Genomic DNA, 23,372 nt, shown 5'->3' with positions numbered 1-23,372 from the left:
ATGTAAGTATGCATTACAGGGCCAGCTAAATATCTACTTTCGAAAAGAAAGGTCCAAATAAAGGAATGAAAATCAGCGAAAGATGACAAAATCTACATGAAAAGGGCCTGCTACAATTACGTAAAAGGCGGCAAGCTCCACATTCTGCAAGAGATTTAACGAAAAATATCTATTATTCTAAACAAAGCCACGAGAATCGTAGAGCAAGCAACATTAATTCTATATCTTGATTCCAAAAAATGCACATTGACTTCGTTGATAATCCTGGTTAGCTAGTTAAATCAACTTTGGGTAAGTCATAAATAACAATTTTAATTCATAAATACGGATACGTACCATGCTGGAACAGACAAAGGGATTCTAACAGTTGTCTAGGTGTACATTTGTTAGCACCCCATATATACTTAATTAAAGGCCAAACAGGATAAGAGGTTACTTACGGCTAGACCCTGAAACATAAACAAAGGAGTCCATTAGCCAATTGCCCTTTACAGAGTCATATATTGTAGATGGACTTACGGAAAGGCTCGTTTCTTTGTACTTAACGCTCATGTCCGCGGCGGTAATCCTCATAGCCTCGATAGCTTCGTCAAGAGTCACTCGATAGATCCCGTCACTCGCCATTGAGAGCTGCGCCGCTGTTACCGCCTTCACCGCGCCTAGACTGTTCCTTTCCTAAGAAGGTGCGCTTCGCGTAAGCCGACAGGAATGAAAGGGGTTTACAATTGTTTTCATACGATGCATGGAACCTGGACTAGACCGTCAATGGGGTCACAGGTAAGGCCAAGATTGTGTTCTTCACGGAGTAGAGGAAGCCAATCATTAAACTTCCCAAGTGTTGACAGAATATATAAAGAACGCTCATACCTATGCCGATCTCCGCTGCCTGAAAGTAGCGAGTGTCAATTTATGAGGCCTTGTACCGAAGAATAAGGTCAAAGTTAGAGAAAGCGTACCTGTAGGACCGTTTCTGGCGAGGCTGATCAAGAGAAGACTCTTAGGTTAGTATTCAATCCATGTCGCCGAGACAGGATAACAATAGTAGAATAGAATAGCTGTTCTTACCTCCCATACACGCTGCAAAGCCAGCGCTAGCCATTGAACACGCCACTGTGTTAGATTGAATTTAGATCCATCGAGAAAATTTTCTCCTTCTCTACAGCATTGAAGCAGCACGCACCTCCAACTTCTGCCTGGCAACCACCTTCCGCGGCTGAAATGGTGCTTCCACGCTTGAATAGCATACCAATGGCCTGAAGGTTCACAGAGCATATGCAAAGTCAGATATTTTTGCACATCGAAGCATGCAATGGAGAGCTTACGGATGCTGTCAGCAGAAATGTCACTATACTCTTTTCGGGATCGTCGCTGATAAACTAACGGAGAATGCGCATTGTTGGTGACAATCCAGAGTGATATGATGCGATATAGATATTTCATCTTCTTACCTCCACGATATATTTCAGAACAGCAGGGATAACCCCCGCTGCACCGTTCGTTGGGGAGGTCACGATTCTCCCGCCGCTGGCGTTCACTTCATTTACCGCAATCGCATAGCATGAGAGAAAATCAATCGCGGGGAAGAGTGTTTTCCGCTTTCGAAGATGTATGCCCGACGAATAAGCCCCCTTACCGACATTACTCTAGTTTCTTAAGACTACGCACCGGTGGCATCGGTAAAACAGGGTGGTCAAATGACCCGACCACACGTGTCGGGCGCGGCGCCGTTATCCGTTCACTACGAGGTCGAGGTCGACTTCCTGATTCTTGGTCCCCGCCAGATACGTTATAACCGCTTGGCGCATCGAGTACCCCAGAAGCCGCGCTTCCCCCGGAAATGGCGGGCAGTGAACCTCCTGAAGATATACCTGGATAGAATCTGGTTAAGCCAATCAGTATCTATCGAATCAAAAGGGTTAATCGAGGTTGTCAAATTTTCTCTTTCACGAACCCTCGCATAAGTCGTCTATACAGCATCGGTGCTCGGCGACGCAATCCTAGCCGGCCCGGAAGCACTGTCTCATTGGTGGCGACACCGCTGCGGATGCAATCGTCCATGACAGACCATATACGCATAAGCTGTGCGAGATATAGGATAAGGCATAAGCCAATTTGAATCACGGCAACTTACCTTTTCGTAAATAACATCATGTGGATGAAAGTAGCGCTCATTATCGTAAACTATCTGTGCTATAGTCATCTGAGAGGTTAATTCATTAGTCCACATTCTATCTCGCCAAGGATACATAAGCGTACATTGTGCTTTTTGGTAAGGGCAAGAAGACTGTCGCCAGAATGGAACGCATAGGGAGGAAGCGAGGGATCGGAGGAAGTGTCATGTTCATGTTGAGCGAGTCGAGCTGGATCAACTTTGTGTTTGTCGACTCCCTTGTAGAATAAGTTCTCGTCCACTGTTGAGCGGAGTCTAGCGAGTCAATAATATGGTACCGAAAAATCCTAAATTTCAAACCTTTTGTTTTCTCATTCACAACAAATCCACCACCGACACTGGAAACAGGTTAGACAATACGTCCCAGATATAGGATATTGTGATCAGACCTAAAATACTCATTAGTAGCTAATAGCGCGCCGCCTGCGTCGAAAACCGAAAAGCGCATGCCGTTTGGATGGGTTTTGAGCACCTGATCCCAGCGCCAAAGCATATCGCGATCCATGTCATACACGATGCGATGCCTGCCGCCCAGAACAAGATGCTTATTTTCCAGAATATCCTTGTACCTTGACGGAATGGTTCCCGTGTCTACCGTCTCCGGATCAGACCCTGTACATTGTATTATGCTTCTGAGTTTGGCTCCAGTCAAAATCTATGGGCATACGATACCTTCGAGCCCAAGAAGAATTGCTTGTGGAGTGTGATGTCTGTTCATAGCATTATTTTAATTGAGTAAATATCATCCCAACGGAGCGTGAAGTCGAACGCACCCCTTCCCTACATCGTAATCAGCGATGTGTCAACAATCAGCACTTGCATGCCCATCCATCATATAAGACTGACCTGTCGCAGCCAGAGAACCGTACCTATAGAAGTTTAGCTTGTGGAGCAGACTTCAGACAGCATGCTTATACGCACAGCACGATCTTCACTGTTTTAACCTTGTGCAATAGCCCAAGTTCTTCGAGGTCGTTGATGAAAATGTTTGCAGCACGCATAGGACCAACGGTGTGTGAACTGCTTGGCCCGACTGCAAAGCTATCATTCAACAGGCTTTGAATGCTGAGCTTAGAAGAGCCAACGCACCGCCGATACTGAATAAATCGAAGGTTGAGATAACTGCATGTTCGTGTTCAGATCGTTCCGAAGTCGCACCAGCTACCCCGTTCTTCTCGTCCTCCTCTGATACACCTTTATCACCCTGCTCCCTCCCTTTTTGCACCTTGAGGGCAGAGGAAGCTCGAGCTGTTGTTGAGAAGTACGTTCCCGAGAACTTGTGAATTCTCAAGACTCGGCGGTGCTGTCTCGTATTCAGAACACGACGCAAAGAGCTTGCAGCCGTGCAGCGAACTGGAACGGAGGCTAATAACATTTTCTAAGCCCCCAAGATTCCAAGGTGCTCTTTAGGCAGAGATAGATAGCGACAAAAATGGCGCAGATGCCCTACAGATATCCAGAAATCACAGCCTCTCTTGAGCTACGTTATGACCTCAGACCTGAGCAAAAATCAGAGGAAAGAGTCAATGCTATAGTTCTCTTATTACCATACAACAAGTCAAACGTACTTCGAGGAGAGGAGACATACGAATGTATTGTGCGGCCTTAAGGACTGAATACGATGACTTCATCAACACAAATGCTGGAAAGGATAATATTACATAATGCAACGTGGTTTTGACTTTCAACCTTCAAAGAGCCAGTGAACGATGAGGCATTTGATGCCTCTCTGAAATGGTCAAAACTGATTCCAATGAAGAGTTGCTCGCTGGTATCATTGCTGTGTACAGTATGCTCAAGGTAGAAGGAAAGAATAACGGCTGCAGTCACTAAAAATGCTGCCATTGAAACTCATTCTTGGTCCCAATAAAAAGCGCGCGAATTAGAATACATATTCTTTTAATGTGAAAAGTACACGTGTATGGAACAGGAGAGATGGTACAAGGACCGGGGCGCGACCGTGGATGAAGAAGGATGCTTTTGCCTTTACTGTCTCTTCACAACGTGGAAAGCCGAAGAAAGTTTTAGAGGAACTGAGGTTGCGAGAACCCAAGGCTGTCAGAGCATGCATCTGAGGCGAAGAGCGTGTGTCATCGGGCTCCCGTGTGCTTGTCTTCTCGGATCAATAGAAGCAGAACAGTTATGTACGGCCACGAGTAATGGCTGGGACTCTTCCAGACCAACGCTGGCACCTGTATGTAAACGATATCGATATCACGGTCCATGTAGATTCCTATACAAACAAGAGTGCGGATCGCTTTTTCTTCTTCGGAGATAGTTAGGTGCAGAACAAATACGGGGATAACCTCTCACACGACACTGGTCGTCAAGAGCTCGAGAAGCGCGAAGCAACCTTGAAACGAAGGAGGGCGGAGAGTGCGGCGCAAGAAGTCGGGCGCTAACTCACCTGAGGCCAGGCTGCATGAGTGTATGGAGGTGTTGTTTTTTGCAGTCTCCAAAGAAAACTGCGAAGACGAGCCGATTTGAAAGATAAAGACCTAAAATGCAAGTGCATTAGTGTGCACAAAACCTTTTCGGAAGCTAATCACGAAGCCAAGCTCTTGATGACTGAACACAACCATAATCGAAAGAAGTAAGTACGTGTAGCCGGAAAGCGGAAGCGTTTGCAATACGAGAAAAAAGGATGTGATTCGAACTGGTAGCGAATGCAGGCATTGAATCGACGCCTCGATACCGTGCTAGTCTTACAGAAGAACTATCAAATCATGATGCGGATGCAAGAGAAACCTGGGGTCGAGCGCAACATGATGGGATACGGGAACGGCGATTGAGAGGGGGATCTGATGGGCTGTCCCAACATTGCAAAAAATTGACATGAAAGTTACCGAGTCAACGCTTCATTCAATAGAGTTTGCAGCATGTACGAGAAGATCTTCATACAGTTGAGCCTGATCATCCTGGATTTTTAAGCCACAAACAAGTTTCCACGAGAAGCGCTCGCATTTGCCCTGGCCTACGTTACAAAGAGCGCTGATTGACGATGAGGTCGGCCGACACGGCCAGTGGGTAGCAACGGTGGAGGCGCAAATCCACACCTCGGCACATTCCCGCTTCCCTGTTCACTGAAGCTGGGTGGCGTCAGACTAGCGGTTGGGTATCGCTCTTTCTTCGAATATCAGCATTACTCCGGAATGCGGTAGACTAACGGGATATCGTATTATTATTAAAAAAATAATTTCAAATGAGAGAGGAGCTCAATACGTAGTGCTATTGGCCGCTCCAGCCACTGACAGCGGAACATGCAGGTTAGGGATTGGGCTAGAAGGGCTCTAATAAGCAATTACAAGCGAGATAAGATCTGTCACAGCGTGACATGGCCCGGTCCGTTACGCTTCCTCTGTCGAGTTGCGACGCCGCTTGACCTCTCACGTTTCTTGCTCCTCGTCCACCCCAGCCTTTCACTCTCCCGTCGTCGCCGTGCGCGACGCTTTTCGCTATGGACCCCGCCGTCGCTGCGCGTCTAGCGGCATCTCCATCCGCGAACACCTCTCGCTCTCACCCGGGCTCCTCGCCCTCTACAATGCGCCTGGTCCACTCCGGGTCAGCTACAGGTCTCAACGGCGAAGACGTAATTACCAACTCAGCTGTCACCGTCGAACAGGCACTTGCGGCGCATGCATCTACTCCAGACCCGGTGCGCGCCGCGCTCGACTCCGTCCTCCAAGAGCGCAACACCCTTAGTGCTCAGAACTCCCAGCTCTGGAACCACCTCAAAAAGCAGCGAAACAATTATCAATTAGCCGTGGGCGATGTGAAGCGGATTCGTGCAGAAAGAGATGCTCTTCGCGCTAAGCTTGCAAAATATGAGCATCCCTCCGGAGGAGAGCACTTTGACGACAAGCGGCAGCGACCATCTACAAGTAATAGTCCCGCCGAATCGAATGTGGACACCAAAGGGGTCGCCTCTCCAGAGTCCGGTCATCACCATTATCCAATTCCCAAGTCTAAGGTTTCAAGGCACCACTCGGAGGACAGGCCGGGTACGTCGTCTTCAGTCCTTTAATACTTCGATAGTGTTCGTGCCATTAACCCAGCCTGATATGACAGGACCATCAAGAAAGCGCTCTGCATCGCGTGATCAACATACACAATCATCGTCATCATCATCTCATATGAACGCTCGAGAGACGTCTAAGGGACATCATAGAGAGAGAAGCAATACCCACCCTGAGTTCACGACACCCACTTCGATAAATGGAAGTGAACCTCCCACCTCACCTTCATCCCCTATCGAGGTCCATTATTCTTCAGGACATGAGCGAGATGGGAACGGCTCGACGTCGCGAAATCCACAACATAGTACTTCCCCTCCTCCACTGGTGATTCCGACGCGGTCAGAGTCGCTTCCCTCTGGCTCCTCGACCTCCATGTCCGATGCTTCTCCCTCTCATCGTGTAGTTGTAAATGGAGAGGTTAAAGTAGTTGAGGATCCGCTAAGCACAGCAAAACCATCAGTTTCGAAGGTTTTCATCCCCGCTGTCAGTCCACCCACGGATCATCCTCCTGAAAATACAGTTCCGACGAATCAGCCACCGGATTCTCGTGTTTTCACCTCAGATGGGAAAGGTGGTAGCGCGGCGACAAGCTCTTCTTCAGTTAATCTTACACCAAATTATTTGACGGCGGGCTCGGCTCGCAAAGCTTCCCGGGAAAGCAGAATCAGTCTTCCGGACGAAGCAAAACATTATTATGCAAATTTGGCGGATTCTCCTCTGGCTTCGCCTCACGTCGGTGGACCTACAGATGGATGGAATTACACGAAACGGCCTACCAATGGCGAATCTTCCCTTGCTCAAGTTCCCGAAGAAGGTGATAGCCGGGGTAATGAATCTGCGAGTCCGCGACCATTTCTTGAACTTGATACCACAGATGACAGTGAAAGTGAACATCGGGCTAGCGGAGACGCTCGAACGCGCGAGACAGATTCTGAGCTGGATCCTGAGGGTGCAGAAGGAAATGAATATAGATACATTCCTAATCGGGCGGAGTCACCGGCTCATTCAGAGTCAGGTCAAGTGCCCAAAGCGCGCGGCGCAAAGACTACAGCTGACCAGTTCCCGTTGCCTCCATCTACGTACAACATACCTCCACCTCAGTCACCCACTCAGCTTCAAAGCGCGAACGGAGTAGGAGGAGGAAAGACAGCCACATCAATTGCCTCGGGGTCCTCGCTTATGTCCTCATCAAATACTTTAGCGCTGGATGTGGGGTCACGACGCACGCACGACAAGATAGACTCCTTCATTCTGCCCACCAGCCAGCCGGCGGCCACGTTCCGTCAGATGCCTCTTCTTGACACCGATTTGAAGACATCAACTGTGGAGGTAGTTGGCAGCCATATACGGGCGAACGATAAGGGGAAGGAGGTGCTGAGCTTCGTGATCGCGATTCACGTTGTAGGAAAGGAGTCGTGGCAGGTGCGTGTTATTCATATGAAGTGTGCATTTTCCTCATGTATCTGACATCGTTTCATCCTGCACATTTCACTACATTAGATTGAGAAGTTCTACTCGGATGTGCTAGCCCTTGATAGCCGGTTGCGTACAAGGTGTAGTCGAGCTACCTTGAAGAAACTCGAGCCCCTCCCAGACAACAAACTCTTCAAAGATCACGCCCCTGCAAAAGTTGATCAGCGTAAAAGGATGTTACAGGCATACTTGCAGTCTGTTATGAAGCTGCCGATCAAAGATAAAAACGAGATCATTGTGTTCTTTTCCTCGGACGTCGTTCGTGAACGTTCTCCGGTCACAAGGAGCGGATACAAAGAAGGTTATTTGACAAAAAGGGGCAAGAATTTTGGAGGCTGGAAGACTCGTTACTTTGTTTTGCAAGGGCCGGTTCTTGAATATTATGAAAATGTACGTATATTGATTTTACAAGGACGTGCACTGGAATTCATTGTTTGCAGCGAGGAGGCGCGCATCTCGGATCTATTCAGATCGCAGGTGCACAGATCGGAAGACAGCAGAGAGCTGGGGGCAAAGGCGATTTGGACGATGAAAACGAATTCCGACACGCGTTCTTGATAATCGAGCAGAAACGCGGTCCAGCAGGTCAAAATACACGACATGTTTTGTGCGCAGAAAGCGATCAAGAGCGCGACGCTTGGGTAGAGGTCCTGGTACGATATGTCATGGGATCGTACAACGAAGACGAGAAATCAACGGTAAGCTCGACGAGCCCTGTGACGAACTCAGTCCAGAACGGCATCATCCAGCCGCGTACCTCGATGAGCTCACTTAACCATAATGATTCTACTCCAACAACGAGACGCGTTGTTTCGAAGGATCAGATACAAAAGAGCAATGTAATGCCCATACCCATTTCACAGTTGGCGGTGGATGGCTCAACGGCGAAGTTCTTCCAAAGTTTCGGCCCTGCAAGCCCCACCAAATCACCTGCCGACAAGGGATCAGTATCAAGCATACCATTTCTTGATAGCTCCGGAAAGAGCTCTCTTGACCGTGTCAGTGCTGAAGATTCCCAGCAATCAAGCTCGTTACCTATCACTTCGAGCCTCTCGGAAGCCACGCCAACGCTCGCTTCGATTGGCGAACGTTCAATTTCCGAGTTGGGTCACTACCCGGACCTACAGACAACGGACAAACACGCCATGTCTGCCGATCCTATGCGTCCTCAGGATCGCACTCGTGCATCATACTATCCCACCCTGGCCCCAGTTGCTCCTTCGCCGACAGATCGCCCATCTTCACCCGAGAAAGGTAGTCCTGCAGCAGCATCACCATCACAGCCCAAGGATGATGTTGGTAGACTAAGCAAGATCTCCGGCCCTCTGAATGGTGTACCAATTCCTGCTGGATATAAATTTGGTAGCAAAGAGCCGGTTCCTGATCAGCAACCCTCCAGTGATCGTGAGAGGAAGGCCAGGTCTCGTGCCTTTTGGCGGTGGACATCTGGTAAGTACCAACGACAATTTCAATAGTTCATGGTACCCATACTTTCACGTGTATTAGCTAACGACAAGGCCGCCAATGCACCGACCTTTCAACCTCGCGCTGTCTTCGGTGTACCGCTGGAGGATTCATTGGCTGTCAGTCAGATTGCAAATCTTCCTGCTATTGTTTTCCGGTCTATCCAATATCTGGAAGCCAACAAGGCCGATCAGGAAGAAGGCATTTATCGTTTAAGTGGGAGCTCTGCTGTGATTAAGAATTTGAAGGATAGGTTCAACGCAGGTAAGTAACTTCTTCCGAAACTAGATTATACACACTAAAGCCTTCTTTGTCAGAGGGGGATGTGGACCTACTAACTTCGGACGTAAGGGACCCCCACGCAATTGCGGGGCTCCTGAAGACCTTCCTTCGAGAACTACCTTCGAGCCTCCTCACCCGTGAACTGCACATGCGTTTCCTTGCTGTCATGGGTACGTGTATATCACTTTCTTGAAGCACTCTGGACTGATCTTGGGATAGATTTCGTTGACACTCAAGAACGCATCAGAGAGCTACAAGAGCTTGTCTCACAGCTACCGCTTGCAAATTACAGCCTATTACGTGCATTAACAGCTCATTTAATTCTTATCGTGCAGAATTCAAATATAAACAAAATGACGATGAGGAACGTGGGCATCGTATTTAGTCCCACCCTTGGTGTTCCAGCGGGAGTTTTCAGCTTAATGTTGGGCGAATTCAATCGTGTGTTCAATGTTAATGGTGAAGGTTCCGATTCATCGGTGGACGAAGAGGATACTACCAAGCCAGCGCCTCAACGTCTGTCTGGAGGCCTGAGTCGTCGTAATAGCAAGCGGTACTCCGATGCTGCCGCCGATCAGCTTCTTGGACTGTCAGGTAGAACACTGCCAAGTACGTTTCTGCCTTCCTTCTTTTAGTTTGCTAGTCACTCATATCTTCTCAGCTACGACAGAGGACCAATCTGACGACGGTGACGACCTATCTGTGCATGACCAAGATGAGAGCGACACAACTACAGAGGCAGACGCGGAGACAGAAGGATCCGTTCGGGTTGGTTCGCCAGCCATACAATATCAAGAACAAGTACATCCACCACCAGAGGAATCAGAGGTTGCAACGCCAAACAAATCACACGCTTCGTTTGTTGCCGCGTCCAGAGGCCTAAACCTCAACCTAACCGGCTCAACGACAAAGGCGGATCGGCGACGGAGCCGTATTCCGCAAGGACTGCCGTCGTCACCTCGGCCATCAGGTGCTGGTTCCCCTCTTCATACACCGACTTTCGGGACGCAATCGGACTCCTCCCCTCAGCTCGTTCCTCGATGATATCTTATCAGCACTCTTTCATGATCAACTATGTATTTTTTTCTTTTTTTTGTCCTTCCACATTTCACATTGTTGTTTGGGACCCTTTTCATGGATGTCAACATCCTTCTCAACGGCATTATGCCAAGTCAGGCTTTACTTGTTTATCGTGACTACTACCTTGGTTTTTCCTGTGTTTTTGTACTGTTTAGTGTTCTGTTTTGTTTCCCATTCGATTCCCTTCTGGTTAGTGAAGTATACCCTCAGCAGGTCTTGTAGACTATGTATATTCGTGATATCATTGTTTGTGAGAATTTCTGCGAATGAATTTCGGGAATAGCATTGACGTCGCTGACTCAGAACTGCACACTCTCTTCATCTTTCCAGTGTCCAAAATCTTGCCATGGATGGTTCATGAAGCTATCTAGGCGAACTTAAGCGTACACCACCTTTCTAATCGTTGACTGATCTGTTATACCGTTGCTCATATGCTCATATGCGTAAATCCGATTGAAGCACATGGGCAACAGTCGGGAGCTGGCGTACAATCTATCAGAAAGCAAGTGTACTAGCCTGTCTCACCTCGAACAACTGAAGAGTCATGTTTCTCCCTATGTGTCGTCAATAATGGATTGGTATGGAACACCGATGACGGACCAGGGTTACAAGTCTCGGAATCCGGATCGCGTCTTGTGTCATCACCAACGGCCCAGAGCACATCAGCATCTAGGCATTGGCTTACAAGTCGACAATCCGATGTACTAGATCTGGATGTCCGACTCGGTGAATGTGCAGGTTTGCTTTGGGAATCACGCATCGCACGGACTTATCCAGGTATTATACATTCTATAGAATGAAGCGAGCTGTTGTGTGTTACATTTACGCAGTCTTGCGTCACTTCAGTGTTGACCCTGTGCTTTGCGAGGTATATATATAGTCTGAACGAGGGTGTTTGTCTTGCATTGAGCTACAACTCAGTTCCTGAACGTCTCTCCTAAGCTTAACTTACACTCAGTTCTACCCAATCCGACATGTCTGGATACAAGACATTTGCTGTTGCTGGAGCAGGGAATCTAGGCAAATTTGTAGTCGAGGAGCTCCTCAGTAAAAAGAATAGCGGGGTAATATCTTCAGTTATTCTCCTGACACGCAATGTGAGTTGAATCCACATGAATTATATTCCGCGGTTTTATTGACATCCTGGACAGGCAGACGAACGTAACGAACTAGTTGCAAAGGGAGCTAAGCCAGTCGTAATCGATTATAATTCCCTACCTTCAATCCAGTCTGCTCTTTCTGGTGTCGATGTCGTCATTTCGACGCTTCCCCCCGTCGCTAACCAAGACGATCTCGCCGTTGGTGCTAAGGCCGCCGGAGTAAAACTCTTCGTGCCCTCCGAATTCGGGAACGTAACGGATGGATTTACTGAAGGAGTTTGGGGTAAGAAAGACGCACTAAAGAAGAAACTTAGGGAGGAGATCAAGTTGCCCTATGCCGCGTTCTACAATGGGCCGTTTACCGATTATATCTTCCAGAAGTAAGTCGTGATAATCCAGACGCTTATGGCCAATACTGAGACTGTGCAGGGGAGGTGTTGCCGAGAAGTCCGGGTTTGATTTTGTTAATGGAAAGATAACGATTCCGGGCTCTGGCACGACAGAAATATCCTGGACCACCCTACGTGATGTCGCCAGATTTGTCGCACATGTGCTCACCGCACTTCCGAAGAATAAGATTGAGGGGCGTCACTTCCGTATTGAAGGTGATAGAGCCGTAAGCAAACGTTGTCCATCTTCAAATCAAGTTACTAAATGAAACTTACTTTGGAAATCTACAGAACTATAACCAGATCGTTGACGCTTGGAAGGCACGTACAGGGAAGGATATAACAGTCACTTATCGCCCACGCTCGGAGTTGGAGAGTGCCGTTGCGAAAAACCCGCAGGACTTTGTCTCTTTCCTCTTCTTGCAGTGGGATAAAGGAAACGGTGTTGCTGGGAAGCCAGAGGAGCTGGACAACAAGGAATTCCCGGATTGGAAACCTCAGAAGGTCGTAGATGTTCTTGTCGACATTTACGGGCAGTGAGCATCAAAAGGGTATCCTTGTGTATTGTATGTAGTGCATGTGCGTTACTATCACTGGTGAATTGTAGTTTGCTATGCTTGAATATAGCCGCAGATGGTCGAAAGGAACCAACTCATCCTGAGTGCTTTGAAAGCATTCCTTAATAGAGATCATTATTGTTAACCATAGAAAGTTGCGAAAGAGCTCACCCTTACTTATCATTAAACCATGGCAATTAAAACTAGAATATACATACAATGTAATTCGTCCGGCGGTGACGAACTCCAGGGTCTAGAGCAGTCGCAGAGGGAACCAACTCGGTAAACAATACTTATTCCTAGGTTTGGTTTCCTTGGGCAAGATCACGGTGGGATTGGGGTAACAACGCTTGTAAGACAACACTCATGATGTGGACACTAATGGAAACTGAATTGGTGCTCGGCGACCGTTATTAAGGAATATCAAATGCGTGATTTTCTTCACCAACTAATTCTAATCTGTAAATAAAGGCTCATCAGAATCAGAAGTGTATTAAGGTAACAGAGGTACGAACTAGATGGTGATGAAATGATGAATGAAGTGAGAGAGTCTTAAAAAAAAAGAGCGCAGGAGCATGAATTGAGTACAGCCCTGACGAGATCACACCTCACGCCATGAAATGTTCAGTCCGGACTCGCTTCTGATTTCTTCCTTCTGTTACCGTCCTCGACAGGCAACGGAAAAAAGCTCTGGACTCCCATATTTCCGCGGACTAGTAAATAGACCCAAAAAACGTCGAAGGTGACATGGGATTCAGACAAGCCGTGGTCCTTGCCAGCGTTTGCTTCGCGTTTGGTGAGTAGACGACTTTGGTCTTAACGCGAAACGAATTTCACATTCGTCTGGGCCATTATTGTCCTACTTTTTCTGATACTAGATCTTGCTTATTCCAGGAATACTTTTCGTGTGCTTCACGGTTGACCACAAGCTACTATTTGGGGAGTTGACTGAACAGACCGTTGATGACGGTTTTTTCTTCTACACGACGTTTTACAATGCTCCGCCGGTAATACGAGTATGTGAACCCTCTCACAGCGCCGAGGCTACGGAAACTCGACTCTCAAAAGGGAGAAGCGTTACTGACACATAGCCTTGCCACGTTTAGGCACTTTTGCACAGTGTAGTGGGTATAGGGGTGCTGGGTTTAATTGCGAAACTACACAAATGGGATGATACGGCAATGTTCTTCGATGGGAGTTCGTTAGGTGCGTTTTTCCGCTCATTCCAGCCCTTTTCGTTAACCCTGATTCTTTATCTTGCTTCTTTCTTTGTGCCCCAGCGGCGTATGTGTTCGCCATCGGGGTTTATATTTCCGTATCGATTCCTTCGCTTCGTACAATCGTGGACCCCGTCGTTGACGTTGATACGCGCGAGGACCGCATCGAGGCCATGCGTGTTCTAGCTGCAGGTAACACTATCATTATGGTATTACTGGGCGCCGTGCTCTGTCTCCAGGTGAATCGTCATTTTGTATTTTGTATTTCGTTCCCACATTATATCGTTCTGTCATGCTTGCCTTTGAAGCCGAAGGCTGCATGGAAGTTTTCCTCTTTATCCTCGGGCTTCTTAGGATAAATATACGGACATTCTCTTGCGTGTATCTCATTCACGACATCCCTTACCATGAACTCGGGTTGTGTTGCTGTGAAATATACGGGTTGCTAACTTCTGATTACATTTACAGGGCGGAGAGGAGTACTCAAGACGCTTTGAGGCGAAAGAAATCGCAAAATGGACCGAGAAAGAGAAGGCAAAGACGGTCGAGACCGCGGCAGAAAAGAAGGAACAATAATGACACACAGCCCGTGATATTTCTCATGAACCTAACTAGTACTGTAGCTATCATCTTTCTAGTCGAGTGCCTTCAAGCGGAAGGTATTGATATTGATATCAATAAATACTCGTATTTATTGATTTCTGGGTTGAAAATTCTTCCGAAATTTGTGGCTGTTGCATGTGGTAATAAGTTGCTGAGTCACACGCGTGTCTATGACCGCGGCGCTGGAATCTCATTTCGTTTCCTCGAATCCTTCGTCAATGTCGATGGACATGTGTTTTAATGTCTTCTGATTCTGACCTCGTCGTTGCTGAGCTCCTTCGATGGTGTAGTGAAGAGTTCTGATTTTAGTTACTATCAGATCTTCTTGATTTTATTTAATTCTTTAGATTACATAATCACTTTCTTCATGTAGTTAGTTCTTTCCTATTTGGAATGGAGAGAGGAGTTTTGACCAGAGCCCACGACGACACTAGAGGGAACAAGCCCACCAAAACCTTGCCTCTCATTTTGGAGCCCACTGCAAGGGGTGGTGCCTCTGTTCTAAGGTGTCTGGGTTGATTTTGTCTTGATCTTGGCCTCGAGGGCCTTGCCTAGCTTGTTTTGAATCGAACCGACCGTTTTGACGCACGAGAAGCACGATGACGTGGCCGCCAAGAAGAGGATCAAGAGAAGCACCGTACTTCAACGGCAGCAAGCTTGAGGAACTTCTGCGGTTCTTTGAAGACATCAAGATGTTAGCTGCCGACTTCCAGAAGGATGCCGAGTGGATGTGCAAGCAAGTGACGTACTATGCAGCAATGAGCTGTAGCAGTTTGTGGGCTACCGTGCCTGAGTTGAAGAAGAAAGGAGCATGCGATTGGAGCATTGTGAAAGAGGAGATCAGAAAGCTCTATCTGGAGCTGATCAATGGTCAATGCTACACAAGAGCCAATATCACACAACTAGTTGATGTGCAGAGTGAGAAGGAAATGATGGTGCAGACAGAGTTTGGCCACTACTACTGTGAGTTCCAGGTGCAAGCAGAGTACTTGAAGGAGCAAGGGAAGATGTCAGCACACAAGTTAGACTGTGAGTTCTGGAGAGGGATCAGAGGGATGCTGAGGACAAACCTGACACAATGACTGGAGATTCTCTATGTGGACAAGGATGTGAGCAAGCTGTTCAAATTTGCTAATGTAGTCAGGCTAGCAGACCATGTTCTTCTAGCAGGGCAGACAGAGGCAGGCTGAGACTAGACAGTAATGTTGCTAAAGGAGAAGCTAGAGAAAGAAGCAGGAGACAAGTATGCAAAGATTGTGAGGAAGCTTGAAGAGTTACAAGCCCAGGTCAACAAAGTAAGCAAGTCCAGGAAGATGCTGATGAATCAAGCATGCAAAACTGACCAATCTGCCAATTCTGTGAAATCCAACCTGAAGCACAAGAGGACCTGCAACTTTTACAGAAAGCAAGGACATTTTGTACATGACTGTAGGACTGTGAGCAAGTACACTCAGAGGGGGAAGTGTATGAGGTTGGGGCAGAAGATTGTGTTGATGAGTAGGGCATTCGTGCCAGCCAGTGTAGAGGGAGCAACATTGAAGGAGTGTATAGACTGATACTACAAAGACAAGCCTGTGTTCACAGTAGGCACAATTGATGAAGCAAAAGATAGGTTGAATGCAAGTGAGGGAGAAAAGCACAAAGCTGTTCTTGGAGTGGATTTGGATGCAGAGGTGACAAGGTTGGAGGAACACTTGAGGGATGTGAAGAGACAAAGAGAGGAGGCAAGGACTATGAAGGCTAACACAAAGCCAGTCAAAGTCAGACTGAAGCAAAGCACCAAGTTGAGCAAGATCATCAAGCAGGTCTTAGACTGGATGATGGACAGTGTTGTCATGTTGACACACTACAAGTTGTTTGCAATAGCTCCAGAGCTCAAGTGCCAGTATGCAGCTAAGCTTATGAGGACGACTCAGATGCATGACAAAATGCTGAACAAGGCCAGAAGTGGACCTACAAAGGCAGAGGAGGAAGAGACAAGTGAGGAAGCAAGGACTGACAGTAGAGAAGATCAGCACACAGGTACAAGCATTGTATGCAAGGACAACAAAGCACAGTCAAGCCTAGCAGCAGAGCCAAGAACGAGTGGATTGTGTAGGAAAGTAGTGGATTATGTTGGATTGAGTCAGATTCAAGCTAGAGAATGAGAACAAGAGTGGAGCAGAGGAGCAAGTGTGGCAAACAAGGCTGGAAGTGTACCAGCAAGGACAAGGGAGAATAGTGTGATGGATGAGCAGCAGAGGCTGTTGTGAAGGGCAGTGGCAAGCCAGATGAACAAGGTTGGAAGTGCATCTGTAAGGATCAAGTGCTGAGACAATGAGAATCAGTCAAGCCCAGTGAGAATACTGAGCACAAGCAGATTATGTAGGAGGACGTTAGAAGCTGTTGGATCAGAGCAGTGTTGAGTGAGGGAGTGTTGGATAGGCACCCCAGTCAGCAACAACAAGGCCAGAAGTGTACCAGTCAGGCTAGCAACAGTAAAGCTGAACAACAAATTGGAGACTGAGAGCTTACTGGACCAGGGAGCTGTTATGAACATGATGTGCAAAGACGTTTGGAAATGCTTGGGAGTACCAAAGGAGTGAGTGCAGACGAACCTCAGGCCAGCAAATGCAGGATCAATTACAATTGAAGGTGTCATTCCAAGACTCAAGGTGTCAGTAGGTGGAATATCAATAGTAATACTGGTTCATGTAGTGAAGGACACAATGTTCAACATGATAATCAGGAGGCTGTTCTTCGTGTTAACTGAGTGCAAGACAAAGGATTTCAAGGATGGTAATCAGATTTTGACCTTGACAGACCCAGCAGATCAGAACCAGAAGTGTCAGGTTGAGACCCAAGCAGCTGTTGGATGAAACCCACTACTCACTACTACTATCATCTATGTTGGAGTTGGAGAGGATTGGTCTGGCAAGCCTTTGGCCTTGGTACAGGTTACATTCTCTTTACTCTAACATTCCCTTATACCCCTTTCTTTTATGGACACTCATTCTTACTTGAGACTCACACTCTTTGTTTCTTTATCTTACTTTGATTGATACCTTTTATTCTTACTCACACTCCTTATACTTACCCTTCATTATTGCTTCTTAAAGCAAGTGACTGAGGACAGTCACTATTTAAAGCTTGGGGAGGTGAAGAGTTCTGATTTTAGTTACTATCAGATCTTCTTGATTTTATTTAATTCTTTAGATTACATAATCACTTTCTTCATGTAGTTAGTTCTTTCCTATTTGGAATGGACAGAGAGAGTTTTGACCAGAGCCCACGACAACACTAGAGGGAACAAGCCCACCAAAACCTTGCCTCTCAGTAGTGCACACGACGTCCGAATTGACGAGAGAATACGCGTCGTCCGCGGAAAAGACGGCCACATCTCAGTGCTCGCACGCGACGCGTTCATCGAGCGCCGGGCTACACGTACGTCCAAACTCTGGCTGCTACGTTGAAGGATACACCGCTCATACCGCATGTACATATGAATTTCAACATGCGACCGCAATTTTCGTCTTCTGTCATTTCACACTTTTGATGCTTCTTGCCATAGTGGTCATCATTCCAAAGTCAGCCATTTTGTCCATCAGGAACTGTCTGCTCGCCGAACACATTCCGCAAGTGATCTTTGGGACAGAAGCACAGCTTGGTCTAGCTTTGGGGCTCTTCGGTGAAATGTGATTGTCAATTTCACTTTCTCCTTAACTCCTTTCTTGTTCCTCCATCCAGTTTTGGATCCGGTCATATCATCTCTACGCATCGTACCCTGGACTGATACATTCATCTAATTCTTCTATTTCCCTCTTCTGGCCGGCCTGTGTCTACCCCTTACTGATCCCTATCGCAGATTGAGGGGGCATTCATCGCCATGGTCCAGCTACCTGCAATCACTACCAAAACTTGTCAACATCGCATTATTTTGGGATGAAAACAACGAAGACGAGAAAGTCGCCCTAAAATGGATTGAGGGTACTATGGCCGAAGTAGAGCGGTCAACTCATACGCTTTTGACGGCGTCTGGCTTGCATAACAAGTTCAAGCGCACACAAACGGTGAGGCTTGACTTTTTGGCACTTTCACCGAGACAGCTTCCGTCTTTAGCACTAAAGACCTCCGTACCCTCTTTCGCTACTGATGACATTGAGCTTCTTCATTTTATAACCCTTCTTCAAAACCCTCGTTTCTCATTAGGGGTTGTATTAGTGTTTAACTGCCTTCTTTGCTAATTGGTATCCATTTATAATTTTCACAGGATCTTCTTTCGTATTATGAGTTCACCGCTCTCCCTGCGCTTGCGAAAGTAAAATTGGATGAGAATGCAACCCTTGAAGGTTTCCAACATGCGTTTGCGCTGGTATCCTCCCGCTCGTTCATTGTTGACGCCTATCATGGCCTTGCGATGGTACCCATAGCCGATGCGTACGTCCCTCATACCTTCTCCCGTTAAATTTTATGTCTTCTCGTTTGTCCCTCCGTCTTCCCACACAGATTGCCAAAGCCTATCCATTTTCATTCGTGAGAATTGAATAGCTAAAAACATTAACCCCGTTCTCCGCCTGTACATTATACTTTGATGGACTGCCGTAACTGATCAGGCTTTTTAGTTTCAATCATAGCTCGGAAAACCATGTCCACCTCGAGGTGCGCGGGCAAGCTTCCAAAGTGTTCGTTCCACCGTGCTGACTGTGCTCCCTCCTTTTGGTACAACTATATGCCGTCTCTGCAGAGTGATCACGAAGTTTGCCGTGTTTGCGGGTCTCTCAAACAGTGTCCACATGATATCGAAGACGAAGGCAGCGATGAATCCGTCACTCTGCTGAAAGACCAAGGTTTAAATGACTTGAACGACCTGGAGAATACATGTGAGATGGTGACAAATGATTTCGTTCCTCCTTTCTCAGAAGTATTCAACACCTACGGTGAACATTTAACAAATGCACAACTCCTTGTGCGATATGGATTTATTCTCGATATTAACGAGAACGATGTCTTGCTATGGAATGCACGACAACTATGCAGCTTCATGGACTCTTTTGTCTCCAGATCGAGTAGGGGCAGTGAAATTTGCTCTGATGAGCAACCGGCATCTAAAGATCGTGATCGGAGAAGGTATGATATCTTCGTGGAACAAACGTTGAAAACCGCAGGTAGAGTGGGCGAGCGCGAGCGTCAACGCGCCCCGGGTTCTCGGTTCAGCGATGGCAAAACAGTTTCGCGCACAGAAAATACTGACCCAGGCGACGACGATCCAGTCACTGGAGTGGACCAGGTCATTCTAGAACGTCTTCAAGAAGTTGTTGAGCTATACGCTCCCGGAGACACTATCTTGAGTGACTCAGACTTGGTCTTCTTCCCTAACGCTCGAGATGGGACACGTCACAATGACTTTGATAGGGGAGATGCAAACCTGACATTACAAAATCGTCCCGCACTCGAAGCTCGTTCTTGTAACTCTGATGGCAACTTAGAAGCTTGCAGAAGAAGCTTCGATATTCATAAACAGGTGAGCTATGTCCGTTCTTTATCCACTCAATTCTACATTTTCTCGTACACTTCCCGTATATTTTGCACCACGAATGAAATCTATTCTACAGTCGAATGACCTTCTCCAAAACCGTTCTGCACAGCCAGACGGTTACAAAACGCGCAACGGCCGCACTATTTTAACGGCTGCCCCTGCCGTCCTAAGTCTAGGCTGGCCTGTAGCCTGGAATTACCAGACTTGTATTTTATTGATTTCATCAGCTGCCTGACCAGCTACGCACGCGACTGTTTGACAGTTAGACTAGGGCAACAAATATTATTACAAAACGCCAGGAGAATTAAGGTTCGACGAATGGTGGAACCCAGTCAACTTCCAGCCAATTCATCGGCGGCGTGGAGGCAAGATGCTGCATTCAGGGAGCGATTGTGTCTGGAGTAGACTTTGACTGCGGCTACTCCCGAGAAGCACTGAGCTTCGCGTCTTGCAAACACTTAGCTCCGAGTATTGAATTGGTCACCTGGCTTTTGAGCTTGTTTCCTATTGAATTACGACGCGTTCCTGACTACGCCTCAAGGTTACGCATCTCTTGGTCCTCCCAGGATCTGCACATCGCTTTTGTCTTTTCGGATTCTTTCCATGCCCACGATCTTCGCTATCATAACGCAATGTTTACAATTGATTTCTGAATCTACAGAGATATCGTCCACAGAATGGACACCAACCGCTATACTTCGTTCTGGACAGCGAAGCAAAAATTTCGCACCATTTATGGTTGTTTTGTGTTTTATTTGCATTGCATGAGGAGCGGCTCCGCTCTGCGTGTACGGATGTTGATTCGGATCCACAATCCCGCATGGAATACATTCAACATTTGCCGAGAAGGGATGGAGCTGAAAGATGCGCCACCCTAGAGACTACGTTTTCATACTCATCCCAGAATGAATGGCGGCACGCCGGCAAAACCCCTGCTGAATATGATTCAAAACAAATAAGGCTGATGACAAGTGTCGAGGAGGATCTTGCGCTTCTGTGGAGTATTGCATGCGTTCAGAATAAACTGGGGCATTTGGGTTCGGAGATTAATGCTGGGATAGGTTTACAACACTTCAGCCGGGTAGGACGAATCCATTCGTGGGTACCATCATCGGAAGACTCTGCGATGAAGATCGAGCAAGCGTCGCGCGTTACACTACCCAACCTGATTGCTGAAGATTTGTCAAGTTCTTCCTCCCCATTGGCCTCATCCTTGCTGGACAGGAACCCAATTCAATTCGGTATAGTCGTTTTATATTTGCACACTCAGACTGTTGACTCATTGTTTACGTCTTATTGTCACTGCGCTTCGCGTGTTGCGACGCCGCTGGAAACCTCCGCGTTTCTCCGCCATCCTGTTCCTGCGTGACATTCTAATCCAGGGGCTCCAGAAGAGACTTTGTCCAGAAGCAGTGCGGTGCACCGAAGAGAGATACATCCTAGCGGAGTGCCAAAACGCACAAGATCAAGGACTTCCAGTACGTCTTCCTCGGTTCAGACCAGTGTATTGCCTGCGCGAATCCGCATAAGAAGAAGCGGACATGATGGTGATGTGAAAAATCATACTGATACTGAAGAGCAAGAAGAAGCTGTCAAAGATACACATGAAAATACAAGCAATGTCAGCTTTGAGGTGAGTAATCAGTGACCTGGAGTCTGGCTCATGTGTTTGATGCTTCGTGGACCAGTTTCTAACGTGATGCCTTTGCATAGACGAAATTAGGACAATTCAGAGAACCTTTTCACGTCGAGAGCCAACAGGACCGAAGACAAGGCGTCGCTTTGCTGTCCAGTCTACTTTGTGATTACGGCGCTGCATCTGATGCCGAATCAGACGATGCAACACACGCTTATAACAGTCCTTATGCTCAACCCTCATCGGCGGTCGACGGTGGCTGTCAAGCGGAAAACCAAGGCGAAGAATGCCCGACCTCGCAAGAACGTGGCCAAATATCAGAACAGCTGGCTAATTGTCCTGAAAAGGAAACCGATATGTCTGGCTTTCGTGATCGACAGTGAGTACGCTCCAGCCAAGACTAATGCTCTACCGTTTCTGCATCTGTCTTGTACTGACTCGGAGGACGTTGACAGCGCCGAAGCCGGCTCGAAGCGTTCTATTTCTGACCTCGCAACGGCTGCTGACGCGAAATTGCAGAATGATCCGAAGGAGCGTGACACCGATTCTGCCTTCTGCGACGCGTCGGTCGTACAACTGATCGCGTCAACGGCACGTGTCGTGTCCGCATTGTGCGAGACGCGTTATCGTGGCATGGCGCATTCCAATCTGAGCGTCGCAGAGCTCGGCGAGGTCGTTGATGTACGTATTTTAATTCATTTTCTGCTTGTTTCTGTTCTTTCCATTTCATTTCAAACCTAAGGGCAAGAAAGGGCCTAGATGCATGATATTCGCAAGTGAAAACTATGTTCTAGGCTTTTTCAAGTCTTCTCGTTCTTAAAAATTCGCACTGTCTGCCTCATGCTATTTTGTCCACGGCCGCTTTGTTGCCGCCGGCCGACACAACGTTCGACTGCCTGACGCCACAGAAGCAATCGCTTGATTGCTTGATGGATTGCCACAGATGCACTTGAGGATTGGATCGATGATCTCTCTTACGACGTGCGAGAGGTGATACCTTTGTAAACGAAGTTGGCAACGGTGGGAGTGCGAACAAGATCGGCGCCGCCGTACCAGTCATCGACAGCGCAGCATGTGATGCTAGTGATTTTCTTCTCTCTTCGTATCATTCTCGGTATCCATACTCAGCTTCCTTTCATCATTAATTTTGGAAATTCTTATATTACTTGGGTTTACTGATCTACTTTTGTTCCCCTTTGGTTATTCACAGGCAATCCCGCCTGAAATGACACAGGCGCGTATGGCGGCACAGCTTGCACTATCAGAACGCACACGTCTCGAAGCATGTATTGCTGCGTGGCATGAGATTAGTCCTGCAGTATCCCGAATGGGGCTTAGCGAACTAGCTCCAAAGAAGTAGAGGTAAATTTTTGAGCTTCCGGGCGTGCAAGACGACTGCCAGCGCGCACGTCGGGTTTCGGCATCCGGAAAGTGGAGAAAGGCGGGATTTGTTGATGTGCGGGCGAGACTTCTTATGTTTGTGTGGTTCTGTGAAAAAGAAGGGTTAAACATTAAGGGTGCGCACCCCGACTGCAGAGAAACAGTCAGGTGTCACCGATCTACGGTGCCAACTCTAGCCCATCGTCTATACATCTACGTTGAGGCCACGGACTTTACTCGATCGCACCATGTATAGTAGCCTACAAGAGCCCACCCAAACTTCACTATATGGCGAGACCCCGCTTCATAGATTAAACGTCCTAGGAAGTTGGCACTAATGAATACTGTCAGAGCACCCTGTTTCCGCTACTATACACGTTTAATACTGATGGACAATTTGCATATTATCATCCACCACACACACTTCACCAATCGCAAATCGCGATGACGTTCACACATACGAAGAGTTTCGTATCCAAAACGCGACCGA

At 47.4% G+C, this 23,372-nt stretch overlaps 6 protein-coding genes across 6 annotated transcripts; 5 read left to right on the top strand and 1 right to left on the bottom strand.

The window, feature by feature from the left end:
- Positions 1 to 65: 65 nt before the first annotated feature.
- On the bottom strand, positions 66 to 3,545 carry FOMMEDRAFT_100850 (L-serine ammonia-lyase; the record flags this gene model as incomplete). Its single annotated transcript, XM_007261440.1, has 22 exons — positions 66 to 272; positions 337 to 371; positions 441 to 449; positions 520 to 675; positions 738 to 796; positions 868 to 886; positions 957 to 979; positions 1,066 to 1,110; positions 1,181 to 1,253; positions 1,323 to 1,376; positions 1,449 to 1,595; positions 1,666 to 1,879; positions 1,952 to 2,079; positions 2,132 to 2,200; positions 2,257 to 2,411; positions 2,471 to 2,508; positions 2,560 to 2,782; positions 2,843 to 2,880; positions 2,944 to 2,950; positions 3,017 to 3,039; positions 3,092 to 3,203; positions 3,260 to 3,545. 22 exons carry the CDS (start codon positions 3,543 to 3,545, stop codon positions 269 to 271), a joined length of 1,917 nt encoding a protein of 638 aa, XP_007261502.1. The 3' UTR covers positions 66 to 268.
- Positions 3,546 to 5,627: 2,082 nt separating this feature from the next.
- Positions 5,628 to 10,630, top strand: FOMMEDRAFT_143907 (RhoGAP-domain-containing protein; the record flags this gene model as incomplete). Its single annotated transcript, XM_007261439.1, has 8 exons — positions 5,628 to 6,171; positions 6,206 to 7,608; positions 7,687 to 8,049; positions 8,100 to 9,108; positions 9,166 to 9,387; positions 9,441 to 9,575; positions 9,625 to 10,014; positions 10,067 to 10,630. 8 exons carry the CDS (start codon positions 5,628 to 5,630, stop codon positions 10,447 to 10,449), a joined length of 4,449 nt encoding a protein of 1,482 aa, XP_007261501.1. The 3' UTR covers positions 10,450 to 10,630.
- An 829-nt stretch (positions 10,631 to 11,459) lies between these two features.
- FOMMEDRAFT_137825 (NAD-binding protein) lies at positions 11,460 to 12,514 on the top strand (the record flags this gene model as incomplete). The annotated part of the gene is made up of 4 exons (XM_007261438.1): positions 11,460 to 11,582; positions 11,637 to 11,965; positions 12,015 to 12,201; positions 12,266 to 12,514. The coding sequence occupies 4 exons, from the start codon at positions 11,460 to 11,462 to the stop codon at positions 12,512 to 12,514; spliced, it is 888 nt and encodes a 295-aa protein (XP_007261500.1).
- A 690-nt stretch (positions 12,515 to 13,204) lies between these two features.
- FOMMEDRAFT_137824 (uncharacterized protein) lies at positions 13,205 to 14,339 on the top strand. The gene is made up of 5 exons (XM_007261437.1): positions 13,205 to 13,327; positions 13,426 to 13,547; positions 13,638 to 13,737; positions 13,812 to 13,987; positions 14,217 to 14,339. Exons 1-5 carry the CDS (start codon positions 13,279 to 13,281, stop codon positions 14,322 to 14,324), a joined length of 555 nt encoding a protein of 184 aa, XP_007261499.1. The 5' UTR covers positions 13,205 to 13,278; the 3' UTR covers positions 14,325 to 14,339.
- Positions 14,340 to 15,919: 1,580 nt separating this feature from the next.
- FOMMEDRAFT_16199 (uncharacterized protein) lies at positions 15,920 to 17,665 on the top strand (the record flags this gene model as incomplete). Its single annotated transcript, XM_007261436.1, has 4 exons — positions 15,920 to 16,475; positions 16,500 to 16,599; positions 16,762 to 16,932; positions 16,954 to 17,665. Coding segments are annotated over 4 exons (1,083 nt in total), but the record flags the coding sequence as incomplete, so codon positions are not given.
- Positions 17,666 to 17,885: 220 nt separating this feature from the next.
- On the top strand, positions 17,886 to 22,862 carry FOMMEDRAFT_24889 (uncharacterized protein; the record flags this gene model as incomplete). Its single annotated transcript, XM_007261435.1, has 13 exons — positions 17,886 to 18,025; positions 18,196 to 18,400; positions 18,601 to 18,767; positions 18,953 to 18,989; positions 19,075 to 19,851; positions 19,943 to 20,072; positions 20,129 to 20,175; positions 20,543 to 21,112; positions 21,249 to 21,344; positions 21,365 to 21,499; positions 21,580 to 21,881; positions 21,958 to 22,183; positions 22,713 to 22,862. 13 exons carry the CDS (start codon positions 17,886 to 17,888, stop codon positions 22,860 to 22,862), a joined length of 2,982 nt encoding a protein of 993 aa, XP_007261497.1.
- Between the last annotated feature and the right edge of the window lie 510 nt (positions 22,863 to 23,372).

Source organism: Fomitiporia mediterranea (genome assembly GCF_000271605.1).
Source record: "Fomitiporia mediterranea MF3/22 unplaced genomic scaffold FOMMEscaffold_1, whole genome shotgun sequence".
Classification (NCBI taxonomy): Eukaryota; Fungi; Basidiomycota; class Agaricomycetes; order Hymenochaetales; family Hymenochaetaceae; genus Fomitiporia; species Fomitiporia mediterranea.
This window is presented reverse-complemented; position numbering and strand designations above follow the sequence as displayed.

What these genes read in the sequence shown, in the direction of transcription:
- FOMMEDRAFT_137824 (XM_007261437.1), top strand. Translation starts at nt 13,279, where the DNA reads ATGGGATTCAGACAAGCCGTGGTCCTTGCCAGCGTTTGCTTCGCGTTT. An exon ending in ATGCTCCGCCGGTAATACGA is followed by an intron (nt 13,548 to 13,637) that starts GTATGTGAACCC and finishes TGCCACGTTTAG; the next exon opens with GCACTTTTGCACAGTGTAGT. An exon ending in GCGCCGTGCTCTGTCTCCAG is followed by an intron (nt 13,988 to 14,216) that starts GTGAATCGTCAT and finishes TTACATTTACAG; the next exon opens with GGCGGAGAGGAGTACTCAAG.